The sequence below is a fragment of the Hipposideros armiger genome, unplaced genomic scaffold (genome assembly GCF_001890085.2).
Source record: "Hipposideros armiger isolate ML-2016 unplaced genomic scaffold, ASM189008v1 scaffold_1802, whole genome shotgun sequence".
Taxonomy (NCBI): domain Eukaryota; kingdom Metazoa; phylum Chordata; class Mammalia; order Chiroptera; family Hipposideridae; genus Hipposideros; species Hipposideros armiger.
In genome coordinates this window covers 71,983-84,481 of record NW_017733152.1, presented here as the reverse complement: position 1 = coordinate 84,481, position 12,499 = coordinate 71,983, and the positions used below count along the sequence as shown (strand labels likewise).

At 38.1% G+C, this 12,499-nt stretch overlaps 1 protein-coding gene, 1 long non-coding RNA gene and 1 pseudogene across 2 annotated transcripts in view; 1 reads left to right on the top strand and 2 right to left on the bottom strand.

Annotated features, from left to right (window-relative positions):
• Positions 1–4,692, bottom strand: part of LOC109378211 (uncharacterized) — a 7,176-nt gene extending 2,484 nt beyond the window's left edge. The window contains exons 1-3 of the long non-coding RNA XR_002122966.1: positions 4,462–4,692; positions 3,973–4,072; positions 2,834–2,919 (exon numbers count right to left, since the gene is read on the bottom strand). This is a non-coding gene — a long non-coding RNA (uncharacterized LOC109378211). The remainder of the gene's footprint in view (positions 1–2,833; positions 2,920–3,972; positions 4,073–4,461) is intronic.
• Positions 924–2,724, bottom strand: LOC109378209 (complement decay-accelerating factor-like). Its single transcript, XM_019634672.1, has 2 exons — positions 2,567–2,724; positions 924–1,775 (listed from the first exon to the last, which is right to left on the bottom strand). Exons 1-2 carry the CDS (start codon positions 2,628–2,630, stop codon positions 1,483–1,485), a joined length of 357 nt encoding a protein of 118 aa, XP_019490217.1. The 5' UTR covers positions 2,631–2,724; the 3' UTR covers positions 924–1,482.
• Positions 4,693–9,034: 4,342 nt separating the features above from the next.
• On the top strand, positions 9,035–9,373 carry LOC109378210 (60S acidic ribosomal protein P1 pseudogene; annotated as a pseudogene).
• Positions 9,374–12,499: the final 3,126 nt, after the last annotated feature.

Here is a 12,499-nt window from a genome sequence, read left to right as displayed (position 1 = left end):
TTCTCTTACCCGCCCCATGCAGCACCGCAGCAGATGAGAACCGATATTTCCAGATTCCTGGGCTAACGTCCTGGACAACAACCATAACAGTAACAATACTAGCTAATAGTTATTGAATATTTCTAAATGTTTTACACATATAAATTCATTTAATCCCCACAACAACCCATGGGGACAGGATCAGATGAACCAGTGCGTGCATAAGAATATTTACAAATTTTAAACATCTGGGCAAATATGAATTATAGAGGCATGGCATAGTGGAAACAGTGTTGGATTTATACTCAAAAGACTCAAGTTTGAACCCTGGCTTTTCTGCATAAGAGCTGCTGATCTCAAGGAAGTTACTTAACTTCTGAGGGCCTGTTTCCTCAACTGTAAAGTGAGGATGAGCCCCTATTCACCTCGTGGAGTTATCTGGAGGATTAGAGAAAGTAATAAATGCAGAAGTGTTACAAACTCTGAAACATGATACACATACAAAGGTTTATGTATTCAACCTACTGTCTTCTATCACAGATAGAGTTTTAAAAAGATAAAGCCAATTACATACCTGGTTTCAAAAAATATTTGCTGCAGTTTCTATATTTACTGTAGCTTCCATTGCTTCAACTTGTTCAAGGGCAGGAAACAAGTCTTATCTTTACACTTCCTTGTATATGTAAAAGCTATGCATAGATTAAGTAAATATACAGACATTTAAATAATGCCATCACAGGGTTGTATTTGGTAACTCCTAATTAAAAAAATGAAATTTAAGAAAATAGAGTGCCTATGTGTCACAAAGTGTGGAGAGCTGGAGGTTTGCAGTAAGGGTTAAGCCTGGCAGCTGGCAAGCTGACAGGCTCTCAGGCCCGGGTGAGCAGCGTGGGAAAGGTTGCTAGATAAGCTTATTCTCCACTGTGCTGCTGCAAGTCTATGTCACAAACAGCCTTGAAAGTTACAGAGTGAATTGCCAGCCTGTTAGCAGTTTCTACTTGCTGTACTTTGTCTCACTTCTGGAATATTTGCTACCCTACTCCCTCAAGCTCCCAAAACCCCTTACCTGTAGAATTCTACTTCTGCTATAAAAACTGTGTGCAAGCAATAAACAGTGCCCACTTTCCACCATCAGCGGACAGTGGACCTCCAGGGCCCAACTTTCTTCTCTGTGTCTTTGTTTTCTAATCTCCTCATCCAGTCCAATCAGGTTAACCCTCTAGGTGCCTGGCTCATGAGCCAGGCACCTACCGCAGACAAGTGGGCCTCGTCAACAAATTAATTGCCAAACATATTTATATTCAATTTACTCCCTAAAAAACGGTAGCTATCGTTTATTTTCTGTTAGTCAGTTCAGGAGGTACTGTGTTGGGGGGTGGAGGTGAGGGGAACCAGTTAATGGAGAAGCAGGAGCTATTTGAGGAAGTAATGATGATCAATTAGCTGAAGTGTGAAGTGCCAACAAGAATACCCTGGGGTTTAATAATGCTAGAAAATGATCAGTTACACGTCACTCCAAAGAGGGGTAAAGTTTGACAAGACACATTCCATTCTCATAAAAAGACACATTCCATTTTCATAATTTTTGTAAAAAGAAAGGAAGAACTTACGATTACAAAATTCTGCAATCGACGACCATTCATTGTCCTTAATACAGGTTATTGTGGCTATCTTGCCAGGAACTTTAACAAAGTCTTTATTGCATTTGTATGTTACTGTGCTCCCTTCAGGAAAACTTGTACGACCTTCCAAATCTGGCTGGGCATTAGGTACATCTGGGGGAAGGCTGCAGTCACCTAGGGTGAAAAAACCAGAACTGAAGGAAGAAACACTTTTCAATTGATTGCAGCATTCCCTTCCCTAAGTGAACAAGGGAAGCAGCAATGGCTTTAGAGGTACTCGTAACATTTCCATCCAGGGCAGAGCTGACATACCAAGAAGTTGCCAGGCTTCCTGTCTGGTCAATTAATTTCAAGACAAAAATAAGTCGAGAATAAACCCGTCCCCTTCATTATTGTTTTGTGTGTGTGTGTGTGTTTTAGTATTTATCTCTGCCTAGATACTGTTGCTAAGCACGCAACAAAGACAGACGCCCCCTTGGAACATTACACCTGGAGGGAATGGGCAAATTTGTAGCGCCCTGTACTGCACATCACTGGACTCTGTTTAGAGGCGAGGAACGGTCAGCCATTTGGCCTTCCCTGCTTAAAGAGATATTGGGGGTTTGAGAAGTCACTCTGTTTGAGCCCTGACTTTTGGTTTCCGCATCCTTGACTGTTCTGCATACTTAGTTTGTGCTTCCCGAACTCTCCATGTTTCACTCCTAAAGCCATGCCAGCTGGTCACCACAGCAAGACCCTTAATTGCTGGTTAGCAACGGAGATCCTCTTCCTGTCCCACGAGATGGTGCCTGTAAGAGCTCTGAGTCTTAAAAGTAGAGGATTACAGGAGCAATTACCGATGCCCACATCCGTCACCTCCCCCAGGTTCCCAGACTTCTCAGTTGTCATGTCATGGAGACCGACTCAGGCCCTCCCACACAGCCTAGGGTTCACCCAGCTCAGCTAGGTCTCCATCCCCCACTCACTCCGCACAGCCTGTGGACACAGCAGCAGCAGCAATACCGTCACCCCGAGGAGGAGGCGCAACATTGCGCGGGCGCCCCGCCACGCAGGACCCACAGCGCGGGGACAGGAACCGCGCGCCGGGACTCCGCAGCCTCAGGAACAAGACCAAGCGGGCTCAGCNAGGGTACTACCAATATATACTGTGAATAATTCTTAGTGGGCAGAAAATAATTTATCATTGATTATTCAGCCCCACTACCTGAGGGCTTAGATTTTTTCAGTCTTACCTTTGCATTCTGGCAATGGATCACTCCAGTCAACAGTGTTGCCCATAAGAATACAGTAACTAGAAGTTGCACCAACTAATTTGTACCTAAACAATGAGGGGAAAAAAAAGGTTGGTTCCCTTAAATTCTCCAGAATATTATCTTAAAATATTTACTATTCCAGTAGATGAAGACAAAACAATAGTTGATAACAGTTCATATGGCAGTTTAAAGAAAAAAAATTAAATTTAAAAAGATGACATCCAAAGGATAAAAAAGCATAAGACATGCAAAACATTTTTTATTGGGATGGAGCACATGTGAGAGAATATTAAAGTATTTTAAAGCATTTTAAAATGAGATAGATGCTTGAATATATTTTTGAGTTCTAAAAGAGCAATACAGGCTTCATAGAATAATAGAATGTACTTATATTTAAAGATTTCAAAGTACTCCCAGATTCAATATTAATTATATTAATGATCCAAATAGCTATGTTTAGTACAGAAGACAAGTGATACTGATCTTTTTATTTTATAATAAATGGACACAGAGTAAAATATCATAATTCAATTTGCAGATATTAAATTTTCGAGAAAACAAATATAAAGCTTTCAGCAGTGCCTGAGACACTGATGATACTCAATGACTGACTTCCTTTCCTCCACACAAATAACTGATCATTCCAATTTCGGGCACAAAGACTTGAGCCAGAATAGTATTTTCACACTAGGGTAAAGCTTTTTAAACCATGATATTTTATAACAGGTTGTTTGCATATAGGAAAAAACATAAGCAAATTTATTATTTAGGTAAATGACAAACTGCTTTCATATTCAACACCTGGATTTAATGTTTGCAACTATCATCAACATCTTATAAGGTTTTCCTTTACTCATCACATTTAAAAGTTTATAATGAATCACATATGTACTGAAATCTAAGAATTGAGAGAATTTGGTGGTGTAAGAAATCTTCCTTTCTTGCCACATTTTACTAAATTTAACTGTGATGAGCTCATGGGAAAAATTTTTCACTAAAGGGTAGTTTTATTGCTATTAGCTTATAAACACTGGCCTCAAATCTAAAAACTTCCATCATACATCCTAATTTGTTTTTTCATTTGTTAAATATAGAGTGGTTAGTATATCAAAACTTACCCTGTTTTACATGAGAAGATGATGGATGCACCAAATAATATGTCAGTTGTTATATTAACATAACCATTTATTACTTCTCCAGGATTAGGACACGATTTTTCTAGAAAATAATTTAAATTGTTTTTCATTAAAGTATCAGGCACATCTATACAAATTCATCATCTGAATCACTGATAATCTCTTATTCCTAGGCTTTTTAAGTCCTACATGCATTTGATAAGTTTCAAAAAAAAGGAACATATATAGCATGTATACTTATTTCATTTAAGGTAGCCTTAAACTAATCAAATGTGAAATCTGTGAGTAAATTAATTTTCCTATCTCAAAACTATTTATTTAGTTTGCCTAATTTAAAATAAAATGACTCTAATTGTTCTTTTAAGGATCATTCTAAAGAAAATATGTATACATAGACTTCCAATATGAATGAAAAAATACTATTTCCTCAAACACCATAGGATTAAGAATACTCTTTAAACTTATACTCACTTTCACAAAATTCATCTGGTTTGGACCATGTAAAATTCTGAAGGCAAGTTACTTTTCCTGACAGGGAATGATTCCTTTTGTAGCTCCTACGGCACTCATATTCCACAACGGAACCCGCTGGGAAATAATTCTGTTGGTTATAAGGCCGTTTGAGAGCTGCAAAGAGTAACCTGGTTGGAACATCACAGCTACCTAAAAGTATTAACAAAAGAAACAACAACAAAAAATATCACTTTATAATTTATATTACTTGGAATTACTTGGTCCTTACATTACCCCTTTTTCTGTAATTTTTTGTACATATTTGGNTAGCATAGTTTGAAGTCAGGGAATGTGATACCTCTGCCTTTGTTCTTTTTTCTTAGGATTGCTTTGACTATTCGGGGTCTTTTGTGGTTACACATAAATTTGATGATTTTTAAATTCTATTTCTTTGAAAATGCCATGGAGATTTTAATGTGGATTTCATTAAATATGTATATTGCTTTAGGTATATGGTCATTTTAACAATGTTAATTCTTCCAATCCATGAACATGGAATATCTTTCCATGTTCTTTCCCTATCTTGTGTTTTCTTTAGTTTCTTTCAACAATGTCTTATAGTTTTCAGCATACAGGTCCTTCACTTCCTTTAAGTTTTTTTCTAGTTATTTTATCCTGTTCTTGCAGTTGCAAATGGGATTGTTATCTTCACTTCTCTTTGACATTGTTGTTAGTATACAGAAACACAATGGATTTTTTATATCGATTTGGTCTCCTACAACTTTAATGTATTTGTTTATTTTTTCTAATCATCTTTTGGTGGAGTCTATAGTGTTTTCTATATATAGAATCTTGTCATATGCAAATATGACAGTTTCACTTCCTCAATCCCAATTTGGGTGCCTTTTATTGCTTTACTGTCCTAATTGCTCTGGGTAGAACTATTAGCACTATGTTGAATAACAGTAGTGAGGATGGGCGTCCTAGTCTTGTTCCTGATCTTAGAGGAAAAGCTATCAGTTTTTCAACATTGAGTATGATATTAGCTGACTGTTTGTCATTTGTGACCTTTATTAAGATGAGGTAGTTTTCTTCTACATTTTTTATGAAGAAGGATGTTGTACATTTGACAAAGTACAACATCCATTTATAATGAAAACACCCATTTTTTGTGTTTTAATTATAAATGGATGTTGTATCTTGTCAAATGATTTTTCTGCATCTATTGAAATAATCATATGATTCTTACCTTTTATTTTGTTAATGAGGTGCATCACATTGATTGATTTGTTGACGTTGAACCATTCTTGCATCCCTGGAATGAATCCCCCTTGATTGTGATGTGTGATCCTTTTAATGTATTGTATTCGATTTGCGAGTATTCTGTCTAGGATTTTTGCATCTAAGTTCATTAGAGATACTGGCCTGTAATTTTCTTTTTTTGTGGTTGGCCTTATCTGGCTTTAATATCAGGGTAAAGTTGGCCTCATAAAATGGGTTTGCAAGTATTCCCTCCTCTTCAATTTTTTGGAGAAGTTTGAGAAGGATTGCTATTATCTTCTTTGAGTGTTAGGCACAATTCACTGGTGAAGCCACCTGGTCCTGGACTTTTGTTATAGGGGAGGTTTTTTTATTACTGTTTCAAATTGGATACTAATAGTTGGTCTATATAGGTTTTCCAACTCTTTTTTTTAATTTAAATATTTTGGTACACAATATTGTATTAGTTTCAGGTTTATAATATAGTGACTCGAAATTTTCATACCTTACAATGTGATCACCCCACTAATTCTAGTAATCATATGTCACTGTGAAAAGTTATCAAAATATTATTGACTGCATTTCCCTTTACCATTTTCATTCATCCTCCATCACCTCCCCTCTGGCAATCATCCCTTTATTCTCTTTTTCTATGAGCCTGTTTTTGTTTTGTTTTGTTTTTTTCATTTGTTTTGTTTTTTTAGATTCCACATATTAGTGAAATCATATGGTATTTGTCTTTCTCTTTCTTGCTTCTTTCACTTAAATAATACCCTCTAAGTCCATCCATATTGTCGCAAATGGCAAGATTTCATTCTCTTTTCATTGCAGCATAATATTACACTGCAATAAAAAGAGAATGAAATATATACGAGGTCTGACAATTAAGTTTTCGAACTTGTTGCAACGATGTTGCTAACATTTTTGTTATCAGAGGGGTTATTCATTATGAATTTGTACCAACTGGACAAACAGTTAACCAAGTTTACTACTTGGAAGTGTGGAAAAGGCTGTGTGTAAAAGTTAGACGACCTGAATTTTTCACCAACAATTCATGGCTCTTGCATCACGACACTGTACCAGCTCACCCAGCCCTGTCTGTGAAGAAGGTTTTAGCCAGTAAACAAATAGCTGTATTGGAACATCCTCTCTACTCACCTGATCTGGCCCCCAATGACTTCTTTCTTTACCCGAAGATAAAGGAAATATTGAGAGGAAGACATTAGGACATCAAAGGTAACACGACAACAGCCCTGATGGTCATTCCAGAAAAACAGTTCCAAAATTGCTTTGAAGGGTGGACTAGGCACTGGCATTGGTGCATAGCTTCCCAAGGGGAGTACTTCAAAGGTGACCAAAGTGATATTCAGCAATGAGGTATGTAGCACTGTTTCTAGGATGAGTTTGCAAACTTAATTGTCTGGCCTCGCATATATACTGGGGGTGCCAAAAAAATGTATACACATTTTAAGCGATGTTATCTATGCTCAAGCAGTAGTTCGCCATAATCAGAAGTGTCTGGACACTGACGGTAACCACTTTGAGCACCTCTTGTAATTGCAGAAGTCAAACATGACTTGTATCCATAATGTTTTCATTTTCTTCAGATAAATACCCAGAAGTAGAATTGCTGGATGGTATTGTAGATCTCTTTTTTAGTTTTTTGAGGACTCTTCATACTGTTTTCCATAGTGGCTACACCAATTTGCAGTCCCACCAACAGTGTTCAAGGGTTCCATTTTCTCCACATCCTCACCAACACGTTATTTGTTGACTTTTTGAAATACCATTTTGACTGGTATAATATGGTATTTCATTGTGGTTTTGATTTGCAATTTCCTGGTGACTAGGAATATTGAATATCTTTTCATATGTCTATTGCCCATCTGCACGTCTTCTTGGAGAAATGTCTTTTCATGTCCTCTTTCTGTTTTTTGATTGGATTGTTTAATATTGTGTTGAGATATATGAGTTCCTTATATATTTTTGGATATCACCCTTTATCATATTTATCATTTGCAAATATATTTTCCCATTTAGTAAGTTGTTGTTTTGTTTTTGAAGGTTTCCTTTGCTGTGCAGGTTTTTAATTTGATTAAGTCCCATTTGTTTACTTTTGCTTTTGTTTTCCTTGCTCAAGGAAACATTAAAAAATATATCACTCAGACTAATATCAAATAGTTTACTACCTATGTTTTCTTCTAGGAGGTTTATGGTTTCAGGCCTTACATTTAAGTCTTCAGTCCATTTTGAGTTTATTTTTGTATGTGGTGTAAGAGAATGGTCCAGTTTCATTTTTTCACAACCATCTGAGCAGTTTTCCCAACATCATTTGTTGAAGAGCCTGTCATTTCTCAATTGTATATTCTTGTGTCTTTTTTCATAGCTTAGCTGACCATATAAGCGAGGGTTTATTTCTGGGTTTTTTATTCTGTTCCATTGATCTATGTGTCTGTTTTTGTGCCTGTACCATACTGTTTTGATTATTATAGCTTTGTAGTGCAATTTGAAGTCAGGGAGCGTGAAACCTCCAACTTTATTCTTCTTTTTCAAGATTGCTTTGGCTATTTGGGGTCTTTTGTGGTTCCATATCAATTTTAGGATTATTTATTCTCTGAGAAGAAAGTCATTGTTATTTTGATAGGGATTGCATTGAATTTGGACTGATCTATTTCTAATGGTCTCTAATTCATTCCTCATCTCATCTATGGATTCTCTTAGCTCTAGAATTTCTGTTTGTGTTTTTTGTTATAGTTTCAATATCTTTGGTAAAGTATCTCCTTTGTTCATTAATTTTATTCCTGAATTCATTAAATTGGCTTTGTTAGTTTTCTTGTATATCATCGAGTTTCTTCATAACTGCAGTCTTAAATTCTCTGCCATTTAAATCACAGTCTTCCATGACTTTGAGATTTAGTTACTGAAGACTTTTCATTTTCTTCCTGGGCTTCCAGTTACCTTGGTTTATCATAGTATTTGATGGGTTGTTTCTCTGTGCATTTGAGGTAGTGATATTTTTTTCTTGTTTACATATTGTTTTGCTCCTAACTATTCAGAAAGTTAATAAGTAGGGTAGTTTCTTTTGTTTTCCAGTAGATGGTGCTGTAGCACAAATTTTTCTTTTCTCTTAACAGGCACCATTTGTGCCTATGGGCTAAGGGTGGAGAGGCATATAGCTTCGATTAAGAAAAATGCTGCGTGCCCTTTCTTCAGCTATCGGTAAGGTGCTGGATCCTTCCAATGAAGTTAAGGCCACGTTGGGGTGAGGCCCTCACTTCATCTGGCGACTAGCACCGTGCCTGACAGCGCTCACCCGGCACCGGCGTGCACCATGGCCTCCGTCTGAGAGCTCGCCTGCACCTGCTCAGCTGTCATCCTGCGGGACGATGAGGTGACGGTCACGGAGGATAAGATTAACGCCCTCATTAAAGCAGCTGGTGTAAATGTTGAACCTTTGTGGCCAGGCTTGTTTGCAAAGGTTCTGGCCAATGTCAACATTGGGAGCCTAGTCTGCAATGTAGGGGCTGGTCGATGTGCTCCAGCAGCTGTACCAGCAGGAGGTCCTGCCCCCTCTACCACTGCTGCCCCAGCTGAGGAGAAGAAAGTGGAAACAAAGCAAGAAGAATCTGAGGAGTCTGATGATGACATGGGCTTTGGTCTTTTTGACTAAACCTCTTTTGTAACATGTTCAATAAAAAGCTGAACTCTAGAGGGAAAAAAGAAAGAAAAAAAACCTCTGCGTTCCCACTAGGATGTTGGGTGCCCCTTCTGTGACCAGCTCATGTCATTTATGGGGCATTACAACTGTGGTAGGAAATGTGGTAGGTGGTGGAGAACCAGTTTTGTGAGTTCCCAGAGCTATCTGCTATTTCTGATGTGATTTTGGCCTCACCAGGCTCTGCAGGGGTGTGTGGGGCAGAGGATTTGCAAGTTCATAATATGGCAGCTTTCTCCTCTTCCTGTAATGGCAGTTGGCACCACTGTGTTGTTTTCAGCTTCCTAGCCACCTCTACCCAGCTCTGCCACATTGGGGAGGGAGGAAAGGAGATGCCTTCTACTGGAGGGAAACTGCTTCCGACCCTGCTATGCTCCACACCATAGTGAGTGCTGCAGCCTGACTTAACCCTCACTACTGTATTCACTGGAGCTGCAGTGGGTGCCAAGCTGCATCTGTGGCCACCATCCATCCTTCCTCCCATCCTGACTCCTATACTTGTTCCAATATTTCCACTTTAGATGTCCCAATGCGTGGATCTTTCAGACATGTTTGTGTTTTCAGCAGGAGATCTTTAGTTGAGTTACAGTTGTCAGATTTACTATAAATGTAAGGGGAGAAACAATGGCGTCTTCTCACTCTGTCATTTATGATGTTTATGTCACTATCATTCATTTTGCAAATTGCCGCCACAGGAATATTGATTTGACACAGTGACCAAACTCCCTAGTCAAATACTTTTCAATGGCTTCCCAAAGCCCTCAAAGATAATGTCTGAGTCTCCTTAAATGGCTAACAGACTTAAAATCTGTGACTATCTGCTCACTCTTGCACGCTATTCTCAAGCCATATTCCATTCCTTGCAGTGACCATTAAATTACTTAAATTACTTTAGCACTCTAGGCTTCCATATATCATTTTATTTCAGCTTTGACCAGAGACCTTGTCATTCTTCCCACCCACTCATCCTTCAGTTTCATCTTAAATGTCACTTCTTCCTTGAAGCTCTGACAACTCTCACTCACAATACATGCATTGATTGGGTTAAGTGTCCTCAAGCCATCCCAATTTTCTCCTTTATAGCACTTTTCATATTATAATTGCTTATTGTTTATACTTCCTGTGAGACTGTCACCTTTTTGAGAATCACGTCTCATTCATCATTGCATTTCTAGTACCTAGTGTCAGAGCTGAATGAGCACTGCTTTCAGTTCTATATACTTGGATCAAAGTTAAATTCTTTACTGTTCAGCCAACTTGTTCAGGAGATTGCTGTAAGTCATAATTTTTTCTTTGCTGTTTTTATGCTTGTCTTTACTTTTTTTTTTCATTAGTTTAGACATTTTCCTTTGTCAGGTTTTAAAATATCTTTCATGTCAAAATATTTATACTTAGGTTACTATGAACCCATTTTTCATTACTGCTATTATTAAAAATGGTAGTTTAATATTATCAAAGGTGAACTCCAAATACTGTGGGTTATGTTTTTTTCCTAACATATGGTAATAAAAGATCCCAGTGCTTCTTTCTTCAACAACAGTGAAAATACTAATAAATAGAAAGAGCAGACATTAAGCACTACCTGTGCCAACCATTATTTTAAGTGCTTCTTAACTTAATCTTAATAATCACATGAGTTGAGTATTATTTCCCCCTCCTTAAGACGAGCAAGCTGAAGTAACTTGCCCAACAGTACATTCCCAGTAGGTAACAGATCCAGGACCTAGTAGGTAACAACAGATCCAAGCCAGACAGCCAGGTTCCACTACTAACACTGCTTTCCATCACGGTGTCTCCTCTGGAATACTTCCAGGCTTATACCAACACACTCTGTCTGCAACTTAGTCCTCATAGTACGTTCTTCTACTAAATCTGGGGAAATTAAAACAACGCTACTTTAGATTTGCATTTTGCTAAGTCAAACACAAGGGCTCCAGGTGCCCTAAAAGGGCAGGTAAGTAACTTGGTAGTCTCAATTGTATGACGGTAACGGTACGGTTCATTCCTGACTATCCTGTTCCTTTTCACAGTTAGTCACTCTGCGATCTAGTCCTCTGCTGTCCTCTTGCTGCCTCACTGCTGCCATAATGGACAATTTGAGAGTCCACAAATACCCTGAGCCCTGTCACATCTCTCAGCCTTTGCTCCCACTGCTTTGTCTGCTCTGAACACCCTTCCTCCCAACTCCGGTTCAACTCTTGTAGACTTATTCCAGTCAGCATCTCCCCTATGGCGCACTGCTCCAGGGAGGCAGTGACCAGTCCTCTCTAGAACTTTCTTTCCTCTGCATAGATCTCTTAGGTTGTTAGCACATGTTTTTGTGTTTAATAGTTAAAATGGCTGACTCCATTCATCCATGTGGCTATTATACCTAGCACAGTATGTCCCTCATAGTAGCTATTCAAGAAAATGTGGTACTCATGTACCACTGCTGTCAAACAGAAAACGATGATGAAGGGTAAACTGCAATAAATATAATATTGAACATAATCATTTTAAAGATTTATGTGCTGGAGAAATTTTTGACCCTGTGATGTCTTTTGATGCCTGTCTTCCAGTCATCTGGTAATGTAGCAATTGACAAGCTAAGGACCGCTCTCTTTGCCCTGTAATATGAAGCGTAAGAAAACTACTGAATAAACACTTGTTGATGTTGGCTTCTTTAATTAGAAAAACAGAAAAGACCTAAAATAGGCAGAAGACACCACAAATAACAGGGGATTTGGGGTTTTGTCCAAAAACTAGACCTCTTCTGGAGGAATGAGATTGGTCCTCGAAATTTGACCAATGTTCCCTTTCCGCTACTTCGTACCAATTGGCAACTACCCCTGAGATGGCAAGCTTCCCAGATATACAGTGCTGTGTGCTTACAAAATCTTCTCCTCCCGAGGTGCTTCAAAAGTGAGTTTATTTTATCCACATATTTTTCCTGCCCAGCATATTGAGGTCTCATTTTTACTTTCTCTAAGTTTCCTTTTACCCTGATTTTACCTTTCAATCTTAATCTTAGTTTTCTTCCTCTTCATTTCTAGTTTTGTTACCTTCCATGTTGCACCCTATTGCCTTTATTTATTATCCTCT